General features: G+C 38.4%; 4 protein-coding genes across 4 annotated transcripts; all 4 read right to left on the bottom strand.

Annotated features, from left to right (window-relative positions):
• Positions 1–7,731: 7,731 nt before the first annotated feature.
• LOC146688605 (uncharacterized) lies at positions 7,732–10,683 on the bottom strand. The gene is made up of 6 exons (XM_085439752.1): positions 10,214–10,683; positions 9,823–9,951; positions 9,423–9,616; positions 8,779–8,926; positions 8,479–8,683; positions 7,732–8,397 (listed from the first exon to the last, which is right to left on the bottom strand). Exons 1-6 carry the CDS (start codon positions 10,421–10,423, stop codon positions 8,093–8,095), a joined length of 1,191 nt encoding a protein of 396 aa, XP_085295878.1. The 5' UTR covers positions 10,424–10,683; the 3' UTR covers positions 7,732–8,092.
• Positions 10,684–12,233: 1,550 nt separating this feature from the next.
• On the bottom strand, positions 12,234–15,185 carry LOC146688604 (uncharacterized). The gene is made up of 6 exons (XM_085439744.1): positions 14,716–15,185; positions 14,325–14,453; positions 13,925–14,118; positions 13,281–13,428; positions 12,981–13,185; positions 12,234–12,899 (listed from the first exon to the last, which is right to left on the bottom strand). The coding sequence occupies exons 1-6, from the start codon at positions 14,923–14,925 to the stop codon at positions 12,595–12,597; spliced, it is 1,191 nt and encodes a 396-aa protein (XP_085295870.1). The 5' UTR covers positions 14,926–15,185; the 3' UTR covers positions 12,234–12,594.
• A 1,550-nt stretch (positions 15,186–16,735) lies between these two features.
• LOC146688603 (uncharacterized) lies at positions 16,736–19,687 on the bottom strand. Its single transcript, XM_085439743.1, has 6 exons — positions 19,218–19,687; positions 18,827–18,955; positions 18,427–18,620; positions 17,783–17,930; positions 17,483–17,687; positions 16,736–17,401 (listed from the first exon to the last, which is right to left on the bottom strand). The coding sequence occupies exons 1-6, from the start codon at positions 19,425–19,427 to the stop codon at positions 17,097–17,099; spliced, it is 1,191 nt and encodes a 396-aa protein (XP_085295869.1). The 5' UTR covers positions 19,428–19,687; the 3' UTR covers positions 16,736–17,096.
• A 1,430-nt stretch (positions 19,688–21,117) lies between these two features.
• LOC146688602 (uncharacterized) lies at positions 21,118–24,069 on the bottom strand. The gene is made up of 6 exons (XM_085439742.1): positions 23,600–24,069; positions 23,209–23,337; positions 22,809–23,002; positions 22,165–22,312; positions 21,865–22,069; positions 21,118–21,783 (listed from the first exon to the last, which is right to left on the bottom strand). Exons 1-6 carry the CDS (start codon positions 23,807–23,809, stop codon positions 21,479–21,481), a joined length of 1,191 nt encoding a protein of 396 aa, XP_085295868.1. The 5' UTR covers positions 23,810–24,069; the 3' UTR covers positions 21,118–21,478.
• Between the last annotated feature and the right edge of the window lie 2,221 nt (positions 24,070–26,290).

Genomic DNA, 26,290 nt, shown 5'->3' with positions numbered 1-26,290 from the left:
CGGAATGCACCAAGGTTCGGGAATGTTCGGAATTCCGGAATGTACCAAGGTTCCGGAATGTTCAGAGTTCCGGAATGCAACAAGGTTCCGGAATGCACAAAGGTTCCGGAATGTTCGGAATTCCGGAATGTTCAGAGTTCCGGAATGCACCAAGGTTCCGGAATGTTCGGAATTCCAGAATGTACCAAGGTTCCGGAATGTTCGGAATTCCGGAATGCACAAAGGTTCCGGAATGTTCGGAATTCCGGAATGTTCAGAGTTCCGGAATGCACCAAGGTTCCGGAATGTTCGGAATTCCGGAATGTTCAGAGTTCCGGAATGCACCAAGGTTCCGGAATGCACAAAGGTTCCGGAATGTTCGGAATTCCGGAATGTTCAGAATTCTGGAATGTTTGGAGTTCCGGAATGCACCAAGGTTCCGGAATGTTCGGAATTCCGGAATGTTCAGAGTTCCGGAATGCACCAAGGTTCCGGAATGCACAAAGGTTCCGGAATGCACCAAGGTTCCGGAATTCAGAGTTCCGGAATGCACCAAGGTTCCGGAATGTTCGGAATTCCGGAATGTTCAGAGTTCCAGAATGCACCAAGGTTCCGGAATGTTCGGAATTCCGGAATGTTCGGAATTCCGGAATGCACCAAGGTTCGGGAATGTTCGGAATTCCGGAATGTACCAAGGTTCCGGAATGTTCGGAATTCCGGAATGCACCAAGGTTCCGGAATGTTCGGAATTCCGGAATGTTCAGAGTTCCGGAATGCACCAAGGTTCCGGAATGTTCGGAATTCCGGAATGTTCAGAGTTCCGGAATGCACCAAGGTTCCGGAATGCACAAAGGTTCCGGAATGTTCGGAATTCCGGAATGTTCAGAATTCTGGAATGTTTGGAGTTCCGGAATGCACCAAGGTTCCGGAATGTTCGGAATTCCGGAATGTTCAGAGTTCCGGAATGCACAAAGGTTCCGGAATGCACCAAGGTTCCGGAATTCAGAGTTCCGGAATGCACCAAGGTTCCGGAATTTTCGGAATTCCGGAATGTTCAGAGTTCCGGAATGTTCAGAGTTCCGGAATGCACCAAGGTTCCGGAATGTTCGGAATTCCGGAATGTTCAGAGTTCCGGAATGCACCAAGGTTCCGGAATGTTCGGAATTCCAGAATGTTCAGAGTTCCGGAATTCAGAGTTCCGGAATGCAGCAAGGTTCCGGAATTTTCGGAATTCCGGAATGTTCAGAGTTCCGGAATGCACCAAGGTTCCGGAATGCACAAAGGTTCTGGAATGTTCGGAATTCCGGAATGTTCAGAGTTCCGGAATGCACCAAGGTTCCGGAATGTTCGGAATTCCGGAATGTTCAGAGTTCCGGAATGTTCAGAGTTCCGGAATGCACCAAGGTTCCGGAATTCAGAGTTCCGGAATGCACCAAGGTTCCGGAATTTTCGGAATTCCGGAATGTTCAGAGTTCCGGAATGTTCAGAGTTCCGGAATGCACCAAGGTTCCGGAATGTTCGGAATTCCGGAATGTACCAAGGTTCCGGAATGTTCAGAGTTCCGGAATGCCCAAGGTTCCGGAATGCACAAAGGTTCTGGAATGTTCGGAATTCCGGAATGTTCAGAGTTCCGGAATGCACCAAGGTTCCGGAATGTTCGGAATTCCGGAATGTTCAGAGTTCCGGAATGTTCAGAGTTCCGGAATGCACCAAGGTTCCGGAATTCAGAGTTCCGGAATGTACCAAGGTTCCGGAATTTTCGGAATTCCGGAATGTTCAGAGTTCCGGAATGTTCAGAGTTCCGGAATGCACCAAGGTTCCGGAATGTTCGGAATTCCGGAATGTTCAGAGTTCCGGAATGTTTGGAGTTCCGGAATGCACCAAGGTTCCGGAATGTTCGGAATTCCGGAATGTTCAGAGTTCCGGAATGCACCAAGGTTCCGGAATGTTCGGAATTCCGGAATGTTCAGAGTTCCGGAATGTTTGGAGTTCCGGAATGCACCAAGGTTCCGGAATGTTCGGAATTCCGGAATGTTCAGAGTTCCGGAATGCAGCAAGGTTCCGGAATGCACCAAGGTTCCGGAATGTTCGGAATTCCGGAATGTTCAGAGTTCCGGAATGTTCGGAATTCCGGAATGTTCGGAATTCCGGAATGTTCAGAGTTCCGGAATGTTCGGAATTCCGGAATGTTCAGAGTTCCGGAATGTTCAGAATTCCGGAATGCACCAAGGTTCGGGAATGTTCGGAATTCCGGAATGTACCAAGGTTCCGGAATGTTCAGAGTTCCGGAATGCACCAAGGTTCCGGAATGCACAAAGGTTCCGGAATGTTCGGAATTCCGGAATGTTCAGAGTTCCGGAATGCACCAAGGTTCCGGAATGTTCGGAATTCCGGAATGTTCGGAATTCTGGAATGTACCAAGGTTCCGGAATGTTCGGAATTCCGGAATGCACCAAGGTTCGGGAATGTTCGGAATTCCGGAATGTACCAAGGTTCCGGAATGTTCGGAATTCCGGAATGCACCAAGGTTCCGGAATGTTCGGAATTCCGGAATGTTCAGAGTTCCGGAATGCACCAAGGTTCCGGAATGTTCGGAATTCCAGAATGTTCAGAGTTCCGGAATTCAGAGTTCCGGAATGCAGCAAGGTTCCGGAATTTTCGGAATTCCGGAATGTTCAGAGTTCCGGAATGCATCAAGGTTCGGGAATGTTCGGAATTCCGGAATGTACCAAGGTTCCGGAATGTTCAGAGTTCCGGAATGCACCAAGGTTCCGGAATGCACAAAGGTTCTGGAATGTTCGGAATTCCGGAATGTTCAGAGTTCCGGAATGCACCAAGGTTCCGGAATGTTCGGAATTCCGGAATGTTCAGAGTTCCGGAATGTTCAGAGTTCCGGAATGCACCAAGGTTCCGGAATGTTCGGAATTCCGGAATGTTCAGAGTTCCGGAATGCATCAAGGTTCCGGAATGTACCAAGGTTCCGGAATGTACCAAGGTTCCGGAATGTTCGGAATTCCGGAAAGTTCAGAGTTCCGGAATCCACCAAGGTTCCGGAACGTTCAGAGTTCCGGAATGTACCAAGGTTCCGGAATGTCCAGAGTTCCGGAATGCACCAAGGTTCCGGAATGTTCGGAATTCCGGAATGTTCAGAGTTCCGGAATGTTTGGAGTTCCGGAATGCACCAAGGTTCCGGAATGTTCAGAGTTCCGGAATGCACAAAGGTTCCGGAATGCACCAAGGTTCCGGAATGCACCAAGGTTCCGGAATGTTCGGAATTCCGGAATGTACCAAGGTTCCGGAATGTTCAGAGTTCCGGAATGTTCAGAGTTCCGGAATGCACCAAGGTTCCGGAATGCACAAAGGTTCCGGAATGTCCAGAGTTCCGGAATGCACCAAGGTTCCGGAATGTTCGGAATTCCGGAATGTTCAGAGTTCCGGAATGTTTGGAGTTCCGGAATGTACCAAGGTTCCGGAATGTTCGGAATTCCGGAATGTACCAAGGTTCCGGAATGTTCGGAATTCCGGAATGAACCAAGGTTCCGGAATGTTCAGAGTTCCGGAATGCACCAAGGTTCCGGAATGTTCGGAATTCCAGAATGTTCAGAGTTCCGGAATTCAGAGTTCCGGAATGCAGCAAGGTTCCGGAATTTTCGGAATTCCGGAATGTTCAGAGTTCCGGAATGCACCAAGGTTCCGGAATGCACAAAGGTTCTGGAATGTTCGGAATTCCGGAATGTTCAGAGTTCCGGAATGCACCAAGGTTCCGGAATGTTCGGAATTCCGGAATGTTCAGAGTTCCGGAATGTTCAGAGTTCCGGAATGCACCAAGGTTCCGGAATTCAGAGTTCCGGAATGCACCAAGGTTCCGGAATTTTCGGAATTCCGGAATGTTCAGAGTTCCGGAATGTTCAGAGTTCCGGAATGCACCAAGGTTCCGGAATGTTCGGAATTCCGGAATGTACCAAGGTTCCGGAATGTTCAGAGTTCCGGAATGCCCAAGGTTCCGGAATGCACAAAGGTTCTGGAATGTTCGGAATTCCGGAATGTTCAGAGTTCCGGAATGCACCAAGGTTCCGGAATGTTCGGAATTCCGGAATGTTCAGAGTTCCGGAATGTTCAGAGTTCCGGAATGCACCAAGGTTCCGGAATTCAGAGTTCCGGAATGTACCAAGGTTCCGGAATTTTCGGAATTCCGGAATGTTCAGAGTTCCGGAATGTTCAGAGTTCCGGAATGCACCAAGGTTCCGGAATGTTCGGAATTCCGGAATGTTCAGAGTTCCGGAATGCACCAAGGTTCCGGAATGTTCGGAATTCCGGAATGGTCAGAGTTCCGGAATGTTCAGAGTTCCGGAATGCACCAAGGTTCCGGAATGTTCGGAATTCCAGAATGTTCAGAGTTCCGGAATTCAGAGTTCCGGAATGCAGCAAGGTTCCGGAATTTTCGGAATTCCGGAATGTTCAGAGTTCCGGAATGTTCAGAGTTCCGGAATACACCAAGGTTCCGGAATGTTCGGAATTCTGGAATGTTCAGAGTTCCGGAATGCACCAAGGTTCCGGAATGTTCGGAATTCCGGAATGTTCAGAGTTCCGGAATGTTCGGAATTCCGGAATGTTCAGAGTTCCGGAATGTTCAGAGTTCCGGAATGCACCAAGGTTCGGGAATGTTCGGAATTCCGGAATGTACCAAGGTTCCGGAATGTTCAGAGTTCCGGAATGCACCAAGGTTCCGGAATGCACAAAGGTTCCGGAATGTTCGGAATTCCGGAATGTTCGGAGTTCCGGAATGCACCAAGGTTCCGGAATGTTCGGAATTCCGGAATGTTCGGAATTCCGGAATGTACCAAGGTTCCGGAATGTTCGGAATTCCGGAATGCACAAAGGTTCCGGAATGTTCGGAATTCCGGAATGTTCAGAGTTCCGGAATGCACCAAGGTTCGGGAATGTTCGGAATTCCGGAATGTACCAAGGTTCCGGAATGTTCGGAATTCCGGAATGCACCAAGGTTCCGGAATGTTCGGAATTCCGGAATGTTCAGAGTTCCGGAATGCACCAAGGTTCCGGAATGCACAAAGGTTCCGGAATGTTCGGAATTCCGGAATGTTCAGAATTCTGGAATGTTTGGAGTTCCGGAATGCACCAAGGTTCCGGAATGTTCGGAATTCCGGAATGTTCAGAGTTCCGGAATGCACCAAGGTTCCGGAATGTTCGGAATTCCGGAATGTTCAGAGTTCCGGAATGTTTGGAGTTCCGGAATGCACCAAGGTTCCGGAATGTTCGGAATTCCGGAATGTTCAGAGTTCCGGAATGCAGCAAGGTTCCGGAATGCACCAAGGTTCCGGAATGTTCGGAATTCCGGAATGTTCAGAGTTCCGGAATGTTCGGAATTCCGGAATGTACCAAGGTTCCGGAATGTTCGGAATTCCGGAATGCACCAAGGTTCCGGAATGTTCGGAATTCCGGAATGTTCAGAGTTCCGGAATGCACCAAGGTTCCGGAATGTTCGGAATTCCGGAATGTTCAGAGTTCCGGAATGCACCAAGGTTCCGGAATTCAGAGTTCTGGAATGCAGCAAGGTTCCGGAATGTTCGGAATTCCGGAATGTTCAGAGTTCCGGAATGTTCAGAGTTCCGGAATGCACCAAGGTTCCGGAATTCAGAGTTCCGGAATGCACCAAGGTTCCGGAATTTTCGGAATTCCGGAATGTTCAGAGTTCCGGAATGTTCAGAGTTCCGGAATGCACCAAGGTTCCGGAATGTTCGGAATTCCGGAATGTTCAGAGTTCCGGAATGCACCAAGGTTCCGGAATGTTCGGAATTCCGGAATGGTCAGAGTTCCGGAATGTTCAGAGTTCCGGAATGCACCAAGGTTCCGGAATGTTCGGAATTCCAGAATGTTCAGAGTTCCGGAATTCAGAGTTCCGGAATGCAGCAAGGTTCCGGAATTTTCGGAATTCCGGAATGTTCAGAGTTCCGGAATGCATCAAGGTTCGGGAATGTTCGGAATTCCGGAATGTACCAAGGTTCCGGAATGTTCAGAGTTCCGGAATGCACCAAGGTTCCGGAATGCACAAAGGTTCTGGAATGTTCGGAATTCCGGAATGTTCAGAGTTCCGGAATGCACCAAGGTTCCGGAATGTTCGGAATTCCGGAATGTTCAGAGTTCCGGAATGTTCAGAGTTCCGGAATGCACCAAGGTTCCGGAATGTTCGGAATTCCGGAATGTTCAGAGTTCCGGAATGCATCAAGGTTCCGGAATGTACCAAGGTTCCGGAATGTACCAAGGTTCCGGAATGTTCGGAATTCCGGAAAGTTCAGAGTTCCGGAATCCACCAAGGTTCCGGAACGTTCAGAGTTCCGGAATGTACCAAGGTTCCGGAATGTCCAGAGTTCCGGAATGCACCAAGGTTCCGGAATGTTCGGAATTCCGGAATGTTCAGAGTTCCGGAATGTTTGGAGTTCCGGAATGCACCAAGGTTCCGGAATGTTCAGAGTTCCGGAATGCACAAAGGTTCCGGAATGCACCAAGGTTCCGGAATGCACCAAGGTTCCGGAATGTTCGGAATTCCGGAATGTACCAAGGTTCCGGAATGTTCAGAGTTCCGGAATGCACCAAGGTTCCGGAATGTTCGGAATTCCGGAATGTTCAGAGTTCCGGAATGTTCAGAGTTCCGGAATGCACCAAGGTTCCGGAATGCACAAAGGTTCCGGAATGTCCAGAGTTCCGGAATGCACCAAGGTTCCGGAATGTTCGGAATTCCGGAATGTTCAGAGTTCCGGAATGTTTGGAGTTCCGGAATGTACCAAGGTTCCGGAATGTTCGGAATTCCGGAATGTACCAAGGTTCCGGAATGTTCGGAATTCCGGAATGAACCAAGGTTCCGGAATGTTCAGAGTTCCGGAATGCATCAAGGTTCCGGAATGTTAAGAGTTCCGGAATGTACCAAGGTTCCGGAATGTTCGGAATTCCGGAAAGTTCAGAGTTCCGGAATCCACCAAGGTTCCGGAATGTTCGGAATTCCGGAATGTTCAGAGTTCCGGAATGTTCAGAGTTCCGGAATGCACCAAGGTTCCGGAATGCACAAAGGTTCCGGAATGTCCAGAGTTCCGGAATGCACCAAGGTTCCGGAATGTTCGGAATTCCGGAATGTTCAGAGTTCCGGAATGTTTGGAGTTCCATTGTTTTGATTCAAATTCAGTTCTGTTCATTCTAATTCTGTTGTTTTGATTCAAATTCCATTGTTTTTCCATTGAACTGAATTTGAATCAAAACAATGGTATTTGAATCAAAACAACAGAATTAGAATGAAAACAATGGACTATTAATACATTCTAATTCCGTTGTTGTCATTCAAACTCTGTTCTGTACATTCTAATTCTGTTTTTTTTCATTCAAACTCTGTTCTGTACATTCTAATTCCGTTGTTTTCATTCAAACTCTGTTCTGTACATTTCAATTCTGTTTTTTTTATTCTAATTCCGTTGTTTTCATTCAAACTCTGTTCTGTACATTCTAATTCCGTTTTTTTTTCATTCAAACTCTGTTCTGTACATTTCTATTCTGTTGTTTTGATTCAAATTCCATTGTTTTTATTCAAACTCTGTTTTGTACATTCTACTTCCGTTTTTCATTCAAACTCTGTTCTGTATATTCTAATTCTGTTGTTTTCATTCAAACTCTGTTCTGTACATTCTAATTCCGTTGTTTTCATTCAAACTCTGTTCTGTACATTCTAATTCCGTTCTGCATGCTGTCTGTAAATTTATGTCAAGACTGACTTTGAACCTATAGTTTGAACTAAATTCAACATAAATGGATAACAGTCTCACTTATCTGATTTACTTTTGCAGACATCATTGAGGATCCAGTGTTCTCACTGTGCTGCAGAAGCATTATTGGCTGCAAGACATGTGTGGAACAGTGGCAAGAGACATCACAGCACTGTGCAAAATGCAGGGAGAGTAACAACGGAGTTCTACAAATTACTGGTCTAACAGCTGCATTTTCTGTATTGAAATCTTTTTTTGCAGAGGAGTAATGTAGTGTGTACACACAAATGTTTACAGTCAGTTGATTTTTTTTTTGTCTGTTCTGTACAGTTTACAGATGCAGTGGTTCATACATTTCTCTGAGTTATGTTTATGAGACAGAGCAGAGCTTCTTTGTATGGCATAAAGTCACCATTTACGGCTCTAAAAAACAAATGTGAAATATCAGGATATTTTTCTGCAAAATGACTCTCTGTTCTAAGTTTGTCCTGTTCGGTTGTGAAGGGATCAACTCCAAAAGTCGAATATTCTTTGAGTGCAGATCCCAAGTGCTGCCTGTAAAGGTCTGCTGCTTCAAGTGCATTTGGCAAGAGCTCTGGAGAAATTCTTCTTTTACACCCATGTTCTGCAAAGTGATTTGGTATGCCTTTTCCTGTAAAAAATAGAGGAGGTGTTTAAATGTTCATTATCAGGGTTGTAAGCAATCTGACTTTTTTTTTTTTTTTTTTTTTACCTGGGATTCTATGAGCATTCCATGATTCTACCACACTTGCAAGACCAATGTTACACAGCTGACAGGTTAGATTGGACACACAGTATCGCACAAGGTTATCCTCCATATCTATCTCCTCCTGGTCCATCAGCTGGAGTAGGGCAGTTTTTAGTGGGTAGTTGACACGGTTGTTGATTTCAGGCCAAATCCTTTCAACTGTGTGGTTCTAAAAGAGTTAAAAGAAACATGTCTTAAATGTACGTAGTAGTACACGTAATAGTATAAGAATTTCAGCTGATGTTAATGGTACTTAAATCTTACTCTTGTGGATGAGGTCTGTAAATAAGGCAGTCTCTCCTGATTGAAGCGATGATGTGACAGCATCTCTTGCATGAACAGTGTTAAATAAAATTCCTTTCCATGGTCTACTCGCACCTGGTCCCACATACCATAGGTGATCACTGCAGGTCTGGTACAGGAAAAATAAAGAACATTTATTAACTATTTTGCTTTAAGACCAGCAAAGGTGTTATTATTTTGAATGTATTCATTCATGTTTTTTTTGGGTAATATTTTAGTTGTAGTAGGACAACATATATTTCTTAAGTTTCTTTGCAATGTCACTGTCATGCTCAGACTTTAGATGTATGTCAGAACAATTGAAAGATATGTGGAAATCCAAGAACCTTGTTCCATTCATAAATGAACACTGATTAATTGCAATAAAGTAGTTAAATGATTCATGTGCAATTCCATTTTATTTATTTTTACATTAATAGAAAATGTTGATCAAAATGTTTGGTAAGTTCTTAATATATTATATTCAGGAACATAACCAGACCCATCTGTTGCATGTCTAATTTAAATTCAAATATTGTAAATTTGGGTGCAGCTCATGTCCAATATGACTAACATGTCCATCAAAACACTTAAGATGAAATAAATGGTTTGAGAGGTTGTATTACCTGAAAACATATTCATAGATGCTCAAGTTGTTTTTGATTGGCATTGTGGAATGACTCACAATCTTTTTACTGAATCCATCTACAGCTAAAACATGGGTGACTCCAAACATTACAAGTTTCTCGTTTTGGTCCAGGTGAACCTTGTGCCCCATGCATTCAGCATGGTACGGTGTGGGATTAAGATTCCGAGCTCCCTTACAAAAAAATCACAAAAATAAATGACAGCTGACTGGATAAAGGCAGATTTGATCATACGTTTGAGGAAGAGTCAAGTAACTGTTAAAGCAGGGCGTACATCTGTTAAACAGAATTAGGCCCTACCATTACATGATGTATATCACAAATATGACAAAGAACATTGGAATACAGTTCTAGTGGAAGATTAAATAACATAGGCTACCTGGCGTCTTGCTTCATGATAAGGTTGATGCACCTCTCTTAAAATTGACCCAATTCGTCCCTCTGCAGCATGTACCCCTTTTGTGGACAGATAGCCCTTCATCATTTTGCGGCCATATGTTGGGCCCACCTGTTTAAAATAAAAGATCATGCTACTACTAGAACAACAAATGTAAAGTAGCTTATTCTGAAAGCAAATGTGTAAAGCTAAAGTATTGTGCTAATTAACTGTACAAATACCAGTGAGAGACATCTTTAAAATAACTAACGTTACCCACCACCCGCAAGACGCTAAAACGCGCGCGCGCGCGCACACAGTCTAGACTAACCCCCTTACAACCCAGTTAAGACAACCATACACAGTCATAAGGTGAAGGAAGAAAGTACCTTACCTCATTTATAGCTTGTGTCACCTCAAGCTCCAACCGTGTGTCCGAGAGTCGACAGCTAGTGATTTGCTCAGCACAAAACTTTCTAACATTTCTCGCAGAAAATCCTCTCACTTCCCCGTGTTCATATGACAGACGCTCTGATATAATTTCCGATGACAGGCCTTGTTTTGCCATCTCCATGATCACGTCTGAGTATTTTTCCAACGTCATGATGTCCACACTACAGTGTTTGCCATAAGTTTGCGCATCACTTGTACAGGTTGTTGACCTACTAAAACTTCCGGTTCAGACAAAATAAATAAAGGGCCCTTTCTCGTTCTTTTTTCTTGGGTTTTTCGTTTCTGATGTGCGAAAGGACAAAATGAAAAAAACAATTGTTTTACGTTTTTCATTTTAGCTTTTTAAGTTGAGAATTAAATAAGTGTCTCATTTTCTTTTTTAAATTATACTTTCTGAAACGAAACTTCAAATACCGAAAAGTACACGGACCATTAATACATTCTAATTCCGTTGTTGTCATTCAAACTCTGTTCTGTACATTCTAATTCCGTTTTTTTCATTCAAACTCTGTTCTGTACATTCTAATTCTGTTGTTTTGATTCAAATTCCATTGTTTTTATTCAAACTCTGTTTTGTACATTCTACTTCCGTTTTTCATTCAAACCCTGTTCTGTATATTCTAATTCTGTTGTTTTCATTCAAAGTCTGTTCTGTACATTCTAATTCCGTTGTTTTCATTCAAACTCTGTTCTGTACATTTCAATTCTGTTTTTTTTATTCTAATTCCGTTGTTTTCATTCAAACTCTGTTCTGTACATTCTAATTCCGTTTTTTTCATTCAAACTCTGTTCTGTACATTTCTATTCTGTTGTTTTGATTCAAATTCCATTGTTTTTATTCAAACTCTGTTTTGTACATTCTACTTCCGTTTTTCATTCAAACTCTGTTCTGTACATTCTAATTCCGTTGTTTTCATTCTAATTCTGTTATTTGTTTTAATATTCCATTGTTTTCATTCTAATTCTGTTGTTTTCATTCAAATTCCATTGTTTTGATTCAAATTCAGTTCTGTTCATTCTAATTTCGTTGTTTTCATTCAAATTCCGTTTTTTTCATTCAAACTCTGTTATATACATTTCAATTCTGTTGTTTTGATTCAAATTCCATTGTTTTCTTTCAAATTCTGTTCTCTACATTCTAATTCCGTTGTTTTCATTCAAACTCTGTTCTGTACATTCTAATTCCCTTGTTTTCATTCAAACTCTGTTCTGTACATTCTAATTCCGTTGTGTTCATTCAAACTCTGTTCGGTACATTCTAATTCTGTTTTTTTCATTCAAATTCTGTTCTGTATATTCTAAATCCGTTGTTTTCATTCAAACTCTGTTCTGTACATTCTAATTCCGTTGTTTTCATTCAAAGTCTGTTCTGTACATTCTAATTCCGTTGTTTTCATTCAAACTCTGTTCTGTATATTCTAATTCCTTTGATATCATTCAAACTCTGTTCTGTACATTCTAATTCTGTTGTTTTCATTCAAATTCTGTTCTGTACATTCTAATTCCGTTGTTTTCATTCAAACTCTGTTCTGTACATTCTAATTCCGTTGTGTTCATTCAAACTCTGTTCTGTACATTCTAATTCCGTTGTTTTCATTCAAACTCTGTTCTCTACATTCTAATTCCGTTGTTTTCATTCAAACTCTGTTCTGTACATTTCAATTCTGTTTTTTTTATTCTAATTCCGTTGTTTTCATTCAAACTCTGTTCTGTACATTCTAATTCCGTTTTTTTTTCATTCAAACTCTGTTCTGTACATTTCTATTCTGTTGTTTTGATTCAAATTCCATTGTTTTTATTCAAACTCTGTTTTGTACATTCTACTTCCGTTTTTCATTCAAACTCTGTTCTGTATATTCTAATTCTGTTGTTTTCATTCAAACTCTGTTCTGTACATTCTAATTCCGTTGTTTTCATTCAAACTCTGTTCTGTACATTCTAATTCCGTTCTGCATGCTGTCTGTAAATTTATGTCAAGACTGACTTTGAACCTATAGTTTGAACTAAATTCAACATAAATGGATAACAGTCTCACTTATCTGATTTACTTTTGCAGACATCATTGAGGATCCAGTGTTCTCACTGTGCTGCAGAAGCATTATTGGCTGCAAGACATGTGTGGAACAGTGGCAAGAGACATCACAGCACTGTGCAAAATGCAGGGAGAGTAACAACGGAGTTCTACAAATTACTGGTCTAACAGCTGCATTTTCTGTATTGAAATCTTTTTTTGCAGAGGAGTAATGTAGTGTGTACACACAAATGTTTACAGTCAGTTGATTTTTTTTTTGTCTGTTCTGTACAGTTTACAGATGCAGTGGTTCATACATTTCTCTGAGTTATGTTTATGAGACAGAGCAGAGCTTCTTTGTATGGCATAAAGTCACCATTTACGGCTCTAAAAAACAAATGTGAAATATCAGGATATTTTTCTGCAAAATGACTCTCTGTTCTAAGTTTGTCCTGTTCGGTTGTGAAGGGATCAACTCCAAAAGTCGAATATTCTTTGAGTGCAGATCCCAAGTGCTGCCTGTAAAGGTCTGCTGCTTCAAGTGCATTTGGCAAGAGCTCTGGAGAAATTCTTCTTTTACACCCATGTTCTGCAAAGTGATTTGGTATGCCTTTTCCTGTAAAAAATAGAGGAGGTGTTTAAATGTTCATTATCAGGGTTGTAAGCAATCTGACTTTTTTTTTTTTTTTTTTTTTACCTGGGATTCTATGAGCATTCCATGATTCTACCACACTTGCAAGACCAATGTTACACAGCTGACAGGTTAGATTGGACACACAGTATCGCACAAGGTTATCCTCCATATCTATCTCCTCCTGGTCCATCAGCTGGAGTAGGGCAGTTTTTAGTGGGTAGTTGACACGGTTGTTGATTTCAGGCCAAATCCTTTCAACTGTGTGGTTCTAAAAGAGTTAAAAGAAACATGTCTTAAATGTACGTAGTAGTACACGTAATAGTATAAGAATTTCAGCTGATGTTAATGGTACTTAAATCTTACTCTTGTGGATGAGGTCTGTAAATAAGGCAGTCTCTCCTGATTGAAGCGATGATGTGACAGCATCTCTTGCATGAACAGTGTTAAATAAAATTCCTTTCCATGGTCTACTCGCACCTGGTCCCACATACCATAGGTGATCACTGCAGGTCTGGTACAGGAAAAATAAAGAACATTTATTAACTATTTTGCTTTAAGACCAGCAAAGGTGTTATTATTTTGAATGTATTCATTCATGTTTTTTTTGGGTAATATTTTAGTTGTAGTAGGACAACATATATTTCTTAAGTTTCTTTGCAATGTCACTGTCATGCTCAGACTTTAGATGTATGTCAGAACAATTGAAAGATATGTGGAAATCCAAGAACCTTGTTCCATTCATAAATGAACACTGATTAATTGCAATAAAGTAGTTAAATGATTCATGTGCAATTCCATTTTATTTATTTTTACATTAATAGAAAATGTTGATCAAAATGTTTGGTAAGTTCTTAATATATTATATTCAGGAACATAACCAGACCCATCTGTTGCATGTCTAATTTAAATTCAAATATTGTAAATTTGGGTGCAGCTCATGTCCAATATGACTAACATGTCCATCAAAACACTTAAGATGAAATAAATGGTTTGAGAGGTTGTATTACCTGAAAACATATTCATAGATGCTCAAGTTGTTTTTGATTGGCATTGTGGAATGACTCACAATCTTTTTACTGAATCCATCTACAGCTAAAACATGGGTGACTCCAAACATTACAAGTTTCTCGTTTTGGTCCAGGTGAACCTTGTGCCCCATGCATTCAGCATGGTACGGTGTGGGATTAAGATTCCGAGCTCCCTTACAAAAAAATCACAAAAATAAATGACAGCTGACTGGATAAAGGCAGATTTGATCATACGTTTGAGGAAGAGTCAAGTAACTGTTAAAGCAGGGCGTACATCTGTTAAACAGAATTAGGCCCTACCATTACATGATGTATATCACAAATATGACAAAGAACATTGGAATACAGTTCTAGTGGAAGATTAAATAACATAGGCTACCTGGCGTCTTGCTTCATGATAAGGTTGATGCACCTCTCTTAAAATTGACCCAATTCGTCCCTCTGCAGCATGTACCCCTTTTGTGGACAGATAGCCCTTCATCATTTTGCGGCCATATGTTGGGCCCACCTGTTTAAAATAAAAGATCATGCTACTACTAGAACAACAAATGTAAAGTAGCTTATTCTGAAAGCAAATGTGTAAAGCTAAAGTATTGTGCTAATTAACTGTACAAATACCAGTGAGAGACATCTTTAAAATAACTAACGTTACCCACCACCCGCAAGACGCTAAAACGCGCGCGCGCGCGCACACAGTCTAGACTAACCCCCTTACAACCCAGTTAAGACAACCATACACAGTCATAAGGTGAAGGAAGAAAGTACCTTACCTCATTTATAGCTTGTGTCACCTCAAGCTCCAACCGTGTGTCCGAGAGTCGACAGCTAGTGATTTGCTCAGCACAAAACTTTCTAACATTTCTCGCAGAAAATCCTCTCACTTCCCCGTGTTCATATGACAGACGCTCTGATATAATTTCCGATGACAGGCCTTGTTTTGCCATCTCCATGATCACGTCTGAGTATTTTTCCAACGTCATGATGTCCACACTACAGTGTTTGCCATAAGTTTGCGCATCACTTGTACAGGTTGTTGACCTACTAAAACTTCCGGTTCAGACAAAATAAATAAAGGGCCCTTTCTCGTTCTTTTTTCTTGGGTTTTTCGTTTCTGATGTGCGAAAGGACAAAATGAAAAAAACAATTGTTTTACGTTTTTCATTTTAGCTTTTTAAGTTGAGAATTAAATAAGTGTCTCATTTTCTTTTTTAAATTATACTTTCTGAAACGAAACTTCAAATACCGAAAAGTACACGGACCATTAATACATTCTAATTCCGTTGTTGTCATTCAAACTCTGTTCTGTACATTCTAATTCCGTTTTTTTCATTCAAACTCTGTTCTGTACATTCTAATTCTGTTGTTTTGATTCAAATTCCATTGTTTTTATTCAAACTCTGTTTTGTACATTCTACTTCCGTTTTTCATTCAAACCCTGTTCTGTATATTCTAATTCTGTTGTTTTCATTCAAAGTCTGTTCTGTACATTCTAATTCCGTTGTTTTCATTCAAACTCTGTTCTGTACATTTCAATTCTGTTTTTTTTATTCTAATTCCGTTGTTTTCATTCAAACTCTGTTCTGTACATTCTAATTCCGTTTTTTTCATTCAAACTCTGTTCTGTACATTTCTATTCTGTTGTTTTGATTCAAATTCCATTGTTTTTATTCAAACTCTGTTTTGTACATTCTACTTCCGTTTTTCATTCAAACTCTGTTCTGTACATTCTAATTCCGTTGTTTTCATTCTAATTCTGTTATTTGTTTTAATATTCCATTGTTTTCATTCTAATTCTGTTGTTTTCATTCAAATTCCATTGTTTTGATTCAAATTCAGTTCTGTTCATTCTAATTTCGTTGTTTTCATTCAAATTCCGTTTTTTTCATTCAAACTCTGTTATATACATTTCAATTCTGTTGTTTTGATTCAAATTCCATTGTTTTCTTTCAAATTCTGTTCTCTACATTCTAATTCCGTTGTTTTCATTCAAACTCTGTTCTGTACATTCTAATTCCCTTGTTTTCATTCAAACTCTGTTCTGTACATTCTAATTCCGTTGTGTTCATTCAAACTCTGTTCGGTACATTCTAATTCTGTTTTTTTCATTCAAATTCTGTTCTGTACATTCTAAATCCGTTGTTTTCATTCAAACTCTGTTCTGTACATTCTAATTCCGTTGTTTTCATTCAAAGTCTGTTCTGTACATTCTAATTCCGTTGTTTTCATTCAAACTCTGTTCTGTATATTCTAATTCCTTTGATATCATTCAAACTCTGTTCTGTACATTCTAATTCTGTTGTTTTCATTCAAATTCTGTTCTGTACATTCTAATTCCGTTGTTTTCATTCAAACTCTGTTCTGTACATTCTAATTCCGTTGTGTTCATTCAAACTCTGTTCTGTACATTCTAATTCCGTTGTTTTCATTCAAACTCTGTTCTCTACATTCTAATTCCGTTGTTTTCATTCAAACTCTGTTCTGTACATTTCAATTCTGTTTTTTTTATTCTAATTCCGTTGTTTTCATTCAAACTCTGTTCTGTACATTCTAATTCCGTTTTTTTTTCATTCAAACTCTGTTCTGTACATTTCTATTCTGTTGTTTTGATTCAAATTCCATTGTTTTTATTCAAACTCTGTTTTGTACATTCTACTTCCGTTTTTCATTCAAACTCTGTTCTGTATATTCTAATTCTGTTGTTTTCATTCAAACTCTGTTCTGTACATTCTAATTCCGTTGTTTTCATTCAAACTCTGTTCTGTACATTCTAATTCCGTTCTGCATGCTGTCTGTAAATTTATGTCAAGACTGACTTTGAACCTATAGTTTGAACTAAATTCAACATAAATGGATAACAGTCTCACTTATCTGATTTACTTTTGCAGACATCATTGAGGATCCAGTGTTCTCACTGTGCTGCAGAAGCATTATTGGCTGCAAGACATGTGTGGAACAGTGGCAAGAGACATCACAGCACTGTGCAAAATGCAGGGAGAGTAACAACGGAGTTCTACAAATTACTGGTCTAACAGCTGCATTTTCTGTATTGAAATCTTTTTTTGCAGAGGAGTAATGTAGTGTGTACACACAAATGTTTACAGTCAGTTGATTTTTTTTTTGTCTGTTCTGTACAGTTTACAGATGCAGTGGTTCATACATTTCTCTGAGTTATGTTTATGAGACAGAGCAGAGCTTCTTTGTATGGCATAAAGTCACCATTTACGGCTCTAAAAAACAAATGTGAAATATCAGGATATTTTTCTGCAAAATGACTCTCTGTTCTAAGTTTGTCCTGTTCGGTTGTGAAGGGATCAACTCCAAAAGTCGAATATTCTTTGAGTGCAGATCCCAAGTGCTGCCTGTAAAGGTCTGCTGCTTCAAGTGCATTTGGCAAGAGCTCTGGAGAAATTCTTCTTTTACACCCATGTTCTGCAAAGTGATTTGGTATGCCTTTTCCTGTAAAAAATAGAGGAGGTGTTTAAATGTTCATTATCAGGGTTGTAAGCAATCTGACTTTTTTTTTTTTTTTTTTTTTACCTGGGATTCTATGAGCATTCCATGATTCTACCACACTTGCAAGACCAATGTTACACAGCTGACAGGTTAGATTGGACACACAGTATCGCACAAGGTTATCCTCCATATCTATCTCCTCCTGGTCCATCAGCTGGAGTAGGGCAGTTTTTAGTGGGTAGTTGACACGGTTGTTGATTTCAGGCCAAATCCTTTCAACTGTGTGGTTCTAAAAGAGTTAAAAGAAACATGTCTTAAATGTACGTAGTAGTACACGTAATAGTATAAGAATTTCAGCTGATGTTAATGGTACTTAAATCTTACTCTTGTGGATGAGGTCTGTAAATAAGGCAGTCTCTCCTGATTGAAGCGATGATGTGACAGCATCTCTTGCATGAACAGTGTTAAATAAAATTCCTTTCCATGGTCTACTCGCACCTGGTCCCACATACCATAGGTGATCACTGCAGGTCTGGTACAGGAAAAATAAAGAACATTTATTAACTATTTTGCTTTAAGACCAGCAAAGGTGTTATTATTTTGAATGTATTCATTCATGTTTTTTTTGGGTAATATTTTAGTTGTAGTAGGACAACATATATTTCTTAAGTTTCTTTGCAATGTCACTGTCATGCTCAGACTTTAGATGTATGTCAGAACAATTGAAAGATATGTGGAAATCCAAGAACCTTGTTCCATTCATAAATGAACACTGATTAATTGCAATAAAGTAGTTAAATGATTCATGTGCAATTCCATTTTATTTATTTTTACATTAATAGAAAATGTTGATCAAAATGTTTGGTAAGTTCTTAATATATTATATTCAGGAACATAACCAGACCCATCTGTTGCATGTCTAATTTAAATTCAAATATTGTAAATTTGGGTGCAGCTCATGTCCAATATGACTAACATGTCCATCAAAACACTTAAGATGAAATAAATGGTTTGAGAGGTTGTATTACCTGAAAACATATTCATAGATGCTCAAGTTGTTTTTGATTGGCATTGTGGAATGACTCACAATCTTTTTACTGAATCCATCTACAGCTAAAACATGGGTGACTCCAAACATTACAAGTTTCTCGTTTTGGTCCAGGTGAACCTTGTGCCCCATGCATTCAGCATGGTACGGTGTGGGATTAAGATTCCGAGCTCCCTTACAAAAAAATCACAAAAATAAATGACAGCTGACTGGATAAAGGCAGATTTGATCATACGTTTGAGGAAGAGTCAAGTAACTGTTAAAGCAGGGCGTACATCTGTTAAACAGAATTAGGCCCTACCATTACATGATGTATATCACAAATATGACAAAGAACATTGGAATACAGTTCTAGTGGAAGATTAAATAACATAGGCTACCTGGCGTCTTGCTTCATGATAAGGTTGATGCACCTCTCTTAAAATTGACCCAATTCGTCCCTCTGCAGCATGTACCCCTTTTGTGGACAGATAGCCCTTCATCATTTTGCGGCCATATGTTGGGCCCACCTGTTTAAAATAAAAGATCATGCTACTACTAGAACAACAAATGTAAAGTAGCTTATTCTGAAAGCAAATGTGTAAAGCTAAAGTATTGTGCTAATTAACTGTACAAATACCAGTGAGAGACATCTTTAAAATAACTAACGTTACCCACCACCCGCAAGACGCTAAAACGCGCGCGCGCGCGCACACAGTCTAGACTAACCCCCTTACAACCCAGTTAAGACAACCATACACAGTCATAAGGTGAAGGAAGAAAGTACCTTACCTCATTTATAGCTTGTGTCACCTCAAGCTCCAACCGTGTGTCCGAGAGTCGACAGCTAGTGATTTGCTCAGCACAAAACTTTCTAACATTTCTCGCAGAAAATCCTCTCACTTCCCCGTGTTCATATGACAGACGCTCTGATATAATTTCCGATGACAGGCCTTGTTTTGCCATCTCCATGATCACGTCTGAGTATTTTTCCAACGTCATGATGTCCACACTACAGTGTTTGCCATAAGTTTGCGCATCACTTGTACAGGTTGTTGACCTACTAAAACTTCCGGTTCAGACAAAATAAATAAAGGGCCCTTTCTCGTTCTTTTTTCTTGGGTTTTTCGTTTCTGATGTGCGAAAGGACAAAATGAAAAAAACAATTGTTTTACGTTTTTCATTTTAGCTTTTTAAGTTGAGAATTAAATAAGTGTCTCATTTTCTTTTTTAAATTATACTTTCTGAAACGAAACTTCAAATACCGAAAAGTACACGGACCATTAATACATTCTAATTCCGTTGTTGTCATTCAAACTCTGTTCTGTACATTCTAATTCCGTTTTTTTCATTCAAACTCTGTTCTGTACATTCTAATTCTGTTGTTTTGATTCAAATTCCATTGTTTTTATTCAAACTCTGTTTTGTACATTCTACTTCCGTTTTTCATTCAAACCCTGTTCTGTATATTCTAATTCTGTTGTTTTCATTCAAAGTCTGTTCTGTACATTCTAATTCCGTTGTTTTCATTCAAACTCTGTTCTGTACATTTCAATTCTGTTTTTTTTATTCTAATTCCGTTGTTTTCATTCAAACTCTGTTCTGTACATTCTAATTCCGTTTTTTTCATTCAAACTCTGTTCTGTACATTTCTATTCTGTTGTTTTGATTCAAATTCCATTGTTTTTATTCAAACTCTGTTTTGTACATTCTACTTCCGTTTTTCATTCAAACTCTGTTCTGTACATTCTAATTCCGTTGTTTTCATTCTAATTCTGTTATTTGTTTTAATATTCCATTGTTTTCATTCTAATTCTGTTGTTTTCATTCAAATTCCATTGTTTTGATTCAAATTCAGTTCTGTTCATTCTAATTTCGTTGTTTTCATTCAAATTCCGTTTTTTTCATTCAAACTCTGTTATATACATTTCAATTCTGTTGTTTTGATTCAAATTCCATTGTTTTCTTTCAAATTCTGTTCTCTACATTCTAATTCCGTTGTTTTCATTCAAACTCTGTTCTGTACATTCTAATTCCCTTGTTTTCATTCAAACTCTGTTCTGTACATTCTAATTCCGTTGTGTTCATTCAAACTCTGTTCGGTACATTCTAATTCTGTTTTTTTCATTCAAATTCTGTTCTATACATTCTAAATCCGTTGTTTTCATTCAAACTCTGTTCTGTACATTCTAATTCCGTTGTTTTCATTCAAAGTCTGTTCTGTACATTCTAATTCCGTTGTTTTCATTCAAACTCTGTTCTGTACATTCTAATTCCGTTGTGTTCATTCAAACTCTGTTCTGTACATTCTAATTCCGTTGTTTTCATTCAAACTCTGTTCTCTACATTCTAATTCCGTTGTTTTCATTCAAACTCTGTTCTGTACATTTCAATTCTGTTTTTTTTATTCTAATTCCGTTGTTTTCATTCAAACTCTGTTCTGTACATTCTAATTCCGTTTTTTTTTCATTCAAACTCTGTTCTGTACATTTCTATTCTGTTGTTTTGATTCAAATTCCATTGTTTTTATTCAAACTCTGTTTTGTACATTCTACTTCCGTTTTTCATTCAAACTCTGTTCTGTATATTCTAATTCTGTTGTTTTCATTCAAACTCTGTTCTGTACATTCTAATTCCGTTGTTTTCATTCAAACTCTGTTCTGTACATTCTAATTCCGTTCTGCATGCTGTCTGTAAATTTATGTCAAGACTGACTTTGAACCTATAGTTTGAACTAAATTCAACATAAATGGATAACAGTCTCACTTATCTGATTTACTTTTGCAGACATCATTGAGGATCCAGTGTTCTCACTGTGCTGCAGAAGCATTATTGGCTGCAAGACATGTGTGGAACAGTGGCAAGAGACATCACAGCACTGTGCAAAATGCAGGGAGAGTAACAACGGAGTTCTACAAATTACTGGTCTAACAGCTGCATTTTCTGTATTGAAATCTTTTTTTGCAGAGGAGTAATGTAGTGTGTACACACAAATGTTTACAGTCAGTTGATTTTTTTTTTGTCTGTTCTGTACAGTTTACAGATGCAGTGGTTCATACATTTCTCTGAGTTATGTTTATGAGACAGAGCAGAGCTTCTTTGTATGGCATAAAGTCACCATTTACGGCTCTAAAAAACAAATGTGAAATATCAGGATATTTTTCTGCAAAATGACTCTCTGTTCTAAGTTTGTCCTGTTCGGTTGTGAAGGGATCAACTCCAAAAGTCGAATATTCTTTGAGTGCAGATCCCAAGTGCTGCCTGTAAAGGTCTGCTGCTTCAAGTGCATTTGGCAAGAGCTCTGGAGAAATTCTTCTTTTACACCCATGTTCTGCAAAGTGATTTGGTATGCCTTTTCCTGTAAAAAATAGAGGAGGTGTTTAAATGTTCATTATCAGGGTTGTAAGCAATCTGACTTTTTTTTTTTTTTTTTTTTTACCTGGGATTCTATGAGCATTCCATGATTCTACCACACTTGCAAGACCAATGTTACACAGCTGACAGGTTAGATTGGACACACAGTATCGCACAAGGTTATCCTCCATATCTATCTCCTCCTGGTCCATCAGCTGGAGTAGGGCAGTTTTTAGTGGGTAGTTGACACGGTTGTTGATTTCAGGCCAAATCCTTTCAACTGTGTGGTTCTAAAAGAGTTAAAAGAAACATGTCTTAAATGTACGTAGTAGTACACGTAATAGTATAAGAATTTCAGCTGATGTTAATGGTACTTAAATCTTACTCTTGTGGATGAGGTCTGTAAATAAGGCAGTCTCTCCTGATTGAAGCGATGATGTGACAGCATCTCTTGCATGAACAGTGTTAAATAAAATTCCTTTCCATGGTCTACTCGCACCTGGTCCCACATACCATAGGTGATCACTGCAGGTCTGGTACAGGAAAAATAAAGAACATTTATTAACTATTTTGCTTTAAGACCAGCAAAGGTGTTATTATTTTGAATGTATTCATTCATGTTTTTTTTGGGTAATATTTTAGTTGTAGTAGGACAACATATATTTCTTAAGTTTCTTTGCAATGTCACTGTCATGCTCAGACTTTAGATGTATGTCAGAACAATTGAAAGATATGTGGAAATCCAAGAACCTTGTTCCATTCATAAATGAACACTGATTAATTGCAATAAAGTAGTTAAATGATTCATGTGCAATTCCATTTTATTTATTTTTACATTAATAGAAAATGTTGATCAAAATGTTTGGTAAGTTCTTAATATATTATATTCAGGAACATAACCAGACCCATCTGTTGCATGTCTAATTTAAATTCAAATATTGTAAATTTGGGTGCAGCTCATGTCCAATATGACTAACATGTCCATCAAAACACTTAAGATGAAATAAATGGTTTGAGAGGTTGTATTACCTGAAAACATATTCATAGATGCTCAAGTTGTTTTTGATTGGCATTGTGGAATGACTCACAATCTTTTTACTGAATCCATCTACAGCTAAAACATGGGTGACTCCAAACATTACAAGTTTCTCGTTTTGGTCCAGGTGAACCTTGTGCCCCATGCATTCAGCATGGTACGGTGTGGGATTAAGATTCCGAGCTCCCTTACAAAAAAATCACAAAAATAAATGACAGCTGACTGGATAAAGGCAGATTTGATCATACGTTTGAGGAAGAGTCAAGTAACTGTTAAAGCAGGGCGTACATCTGTTAAACAGAATTAGGCCCTACCATTACATGATGTATATCACAAATATGACAAAGAACATTGGAATACAGTTCTAGTGGAAGATTAAATAACATAGGCTACCTGGCGTCTTGCTTCATGATAAGGTTGATGCACCTCTCTTAAAATTGACCCAATTCGTCCCTCTGCAGCATGTACCCCTTTTGTGGACAGATAGCCCTTCATCATTTTGCGGCCATATGTTGGGCCCACCTGTTTAAAATAAAAGATCATGCTACTACTAGAACAACAAATGTAAAGTAGCTTATTCTGAAAGCAAATGTGTAAAGCTAAAGTATTGTGCTAATTAACTGTACAAATACCAGTGAGAGACATCTTTAAAATAACTAACGTTACCCACCACCCGCAAGACGCTAAAACGCGCGCGCGCGCGCACACAGTCTAGACTAACCCCCTTACAACCCAGTTAAGACAACCATACACAGTCATAAGGTGAAGGAAGAAAGTACCTTACCTCATTTATAGCTTGTGTCACCTCAAGCTCCAACCGTGTGTCCGAGAGTCGACAGCTAGTGATTTGCTCAGCACAAAACTTTCTAACATTTCTCGCAGAAAATCCTCTCACTTCCCCGTGTTCATATGACAGACGCTCTGATATAATTTCCGATGACAGGCCTTGTTTTGCCATCTCCATGATCACGTCTGAGTATTTTTCCAACGTCATGATGTCCACACTACAGTGTTTGCCATAAGTTTGCGCATCACTTGTACAGGTTGTTGACCTACTAAAACTTCCGGTTCAGACAAAATAAATAAAGGGCCCTTTCTCGTTCTTTTTTCTTGGGTTTTTCGTTTCTGATGTGCGAAAGGACAAAATGAAAAAAACAATTGTTTTACGTTTTTCATTTTAGCTTTTTAAGTTGAGAATTAAATAAGTGTCTCATTTTCTTTTTTAAATTATACTTTCTGAAACGAAACTTCAAATACCGAAAAGTACACGGACCATTAATACATTCTAATTCCGTTGTTGTCATTCAAACTCTGTTCTGTACATTCTAATTCCGTTTTTTTCATTCAAACTCTGTTCTGTACATTCTAATTCTGTTGTTTTGATTCAAATTCCATTGTTTTTATTCAAACTCTGTTTTGTACATTCTACTTCCGTTTTTCATTCAAACCCTGTTCTGTATATTCTAATTCTGTTGTTTTCATTCAAAGTCTGTTCTGTACATTCTAATTCCGTTGTTTTCATTCAAACTCTGTTCTGTACATTTCAATTCTGTTTTTTTTATTCTAATTCCGTTGTTTTCATTCAAACTCTGTTCTGTACATTCTAATTCCGTTTTTTTCATTCAAACTCTGTTCTGTACATTTCTATTCTGTTGTTTTGATTCAAATTCCATTGTTTTTATTCAAACTCTGTTTTGTACATTCTACTTCCGTTTTTCATTCAAACTCTGTTCTGTACATTCTAATTCCGTTGTTTTCATTCTAATTCTGTTATTTGTTTTAATATTCCATTGTTTTCATTCTAATTCTGTTGTTTTCATTCAAATTCCATTGTTTTGATTCAAATTCAGTTCTGTTCATTCTAATTTCGTTGTTTTCATTCAAATTCCGTTTTTTTCATTCAAACTCTGTTATATACATTTCAATTCTGTTGTTTTGATTCAAATTCCATTGTTTTCTTTCAAATTCTGTTCTCTACATTCTAATTCCGTTGTTTTCATTCAAACTCTGTTCTGTACATTCTAATTCCCTTGTTTTCATTCAAACTCTGTTCTGTACATTCTAATTCCGTTGTGTTCATTCAAACTCTGTTCGGTACATTCTAATTCTGTTTTTTTCATTCAAATTCTGTTCTGTACATTCTAAATCCGTTGTTTTCATTCAAACTCTGTTCTGTACATTCTAATTCCGTTGTTTTCATTCAAAGTCTGTTCTGTACATTCTAATTCCGTTGTTTTCATTCAAACTCTGTTCTGTATATTCTAATTCCTTTGATATCATTCAAACTCTGTTCTGTACATTCTAATTCTGTTGTTTTCATTCAAATTCTGTTCTGTACATTCTAATTCCGTTGTTTTCATTCAAACTCTGTTCTGTACATTCTAATTCCGTTGTGTTCATTCAAACTCTGTTCTGTACATTCTAATTCCGTTGTTTTCATTCAAACTCTGTTCTCTACATTCTAATTCCGTTGTTTTCATTCAAACTCTGTTCTGTACATTCTAATTCCTTTGATATCATTCAAACTCTGTTCTGTACATTCTAATTCTGTTGTTTTCATTCAAATTCTGTTCTGTACATTCTAATTCCGTTGTTTTCATTCAAATTCCATTGTTTTGATTCAAATTCAGTTCTGTTCATTCTAATTCTGTTGTTTTGATTCAAATTCCATTGTTTTTCCATTGAACTGAATTTGAATCAAAACAATGGTATTTGAATGAAAACAACAGAATTAGAATGAAAACAATGGACTATTAATACATTCTAATTCCGTTGTTGTCATTCAAACTCTGTTCTGTACATTTCTATTCTGTTGTTTTGATTCAAATTCCATTGTTTTTATTCAAACTCTGTTTTGTACATTCTACTTCCGTTTTTCATTCAAACTCTGTTCTGTATATTCTAATTCTGTTGTTTTAATTCAAAGTCTGTTCTGTACATTCTAATTCCGTTGTTTTCATTCAAACTCTGTTCTCTACATTCTAATTCCGTTGTTTTCATTCAAACTCTATTCTGTACATTCTAATTCCGTTGTTTTCATTCAAACTCTGTTCTGTACATTTCAATTCTGTTTTTTTTATTCTAATTCCGTTGTTTTCATTCAAACTCTGTTCTGTACATTCTAATTCCGTTTTTTTTTCATTCAAACTCTGTTCTGTACATTTCTATTCTGTTGTTTTGATTCAAACTCTGTTCTGTACATTTTAATTCCGTTGTTTTGATTCAAATTCCATTGTTTTCTTTCAAATTCTGTTCTCTACATTCTAATTCCGTTGTTTTCATTCAAACTCTGTTCTGTACATTTTAATGCCGTTGTTTTGATTCAAATTCCATTGTTTTCTTTCAAATTCTGTTCTCTACATTCTAATTCCGTTGTTTTCATTCAAACTCTGTTCTGTACATTTTAATTCCGTTGTTTTCATTCAAACTCTGTTCTGTACATTCTAATTCTGTTGTTTTCATTCAAATTCTGTTC

Source organism: Copadichromis virginalis, linkage group LG18, assembly GCF_057382275.1.
Source record: "Copadichromis virginalis isolate Kocher_CV1m ecotype Utaka linkage group LG18, C_Virginalis_male_GT1.1, whole genome shotgun sequence".
Taxonomy (NCBI): Eukaryota; Metazoa; Chordata; class Actinopteri; order Cichliformes; family Cichlidae; genus Copadichromis; species Copadichromis virginalis.
This window is presented reverse-complemented; position numbering and strand designations above follow the sequence as displayed.

Bases quoted from the DNA above. Each gene is read 5' to 3' on its own strand.
- LOC146688605 (XM_085439752.1), bottom strand. From the start codon at position 10,423: ATGACGTTGGAAAAATACTCAGACGTGATCATGGAGATGGCAAAACAA. The intron at 8,927-9,422 runs GTAATACAACCT...TTCCTGTACCAG, and splicing joins ATCTATGAATATGTTTTCAG to ACCTGCAGTGATCACCTATG. The intron at 8,398-8,478 runs GTAAAAAAAAAA...TATTTTTTACAG, and splicing joins GAATGCTCATAGAATCCCAG to GAAAAGGCATACCAAATCAC.
- LOC146688604 (XM_085439744.1), bottom strand. From the start codon at position 14,925: ATGACGTTGGAAAAATACTCAGACGTGATCATGGAGATGGCAAAACAA. The intron at 14,454-14,715 runs GTAAGGTACTTT...TATTTTAAACAG, and splicing joins TGACACAAGCTATAAATGAG to GTGGGCCCAACATATGGCCG. The intron at 13,429-13,924 runs GTAATACAACCT...TTCCTGTACCAG, and splicing joins ATCTATGAATATGTTTTCAG to ACCTGCAGTGATCACCTATG.
- LOC146688603 (XM_085439743.1), bottom strand. From the start codon at position 19,427: ATGACGTTGGAAAAATACTCAGACGTGATCATGGAGATGGCAAAACAA. The intron at 18,956-19,217 runs GTAAGGTACTTT...TATTTTAAACAG, and splicing joins TGACACAAGCTATAAATGAG to GTGGGCCCAACATATGGCCG. The intron at 17,402-17,482 runs GTAAAAAAAAAA...TATTTTTTACAG, and splicing joins GAATGCTCATAGAATCCCAG to GAAAAGGCATACCAAATCAC.
- LOC146688602 (XM_085439742.1), bottom strand. From the start codon at position 23,809: ATGACGTTGGAAAAATACTCAGACGTGATCATGGAGATGGCAAAACAA. The intron at 22,313-22,808 runs GTAATACAACCT...TTCCTGTACCAG, and splicing joins ATCTATGAATATGTTTTCAG to ACCTGCAGTGATCACCTATG. The intron at 22,070-22,164 runs GTAAGATTTAAG...TAACTCTTTTAG, and splicing joins TACAGACCTCATCCACAAGA to AACCACACAGTTGAAAGGAT.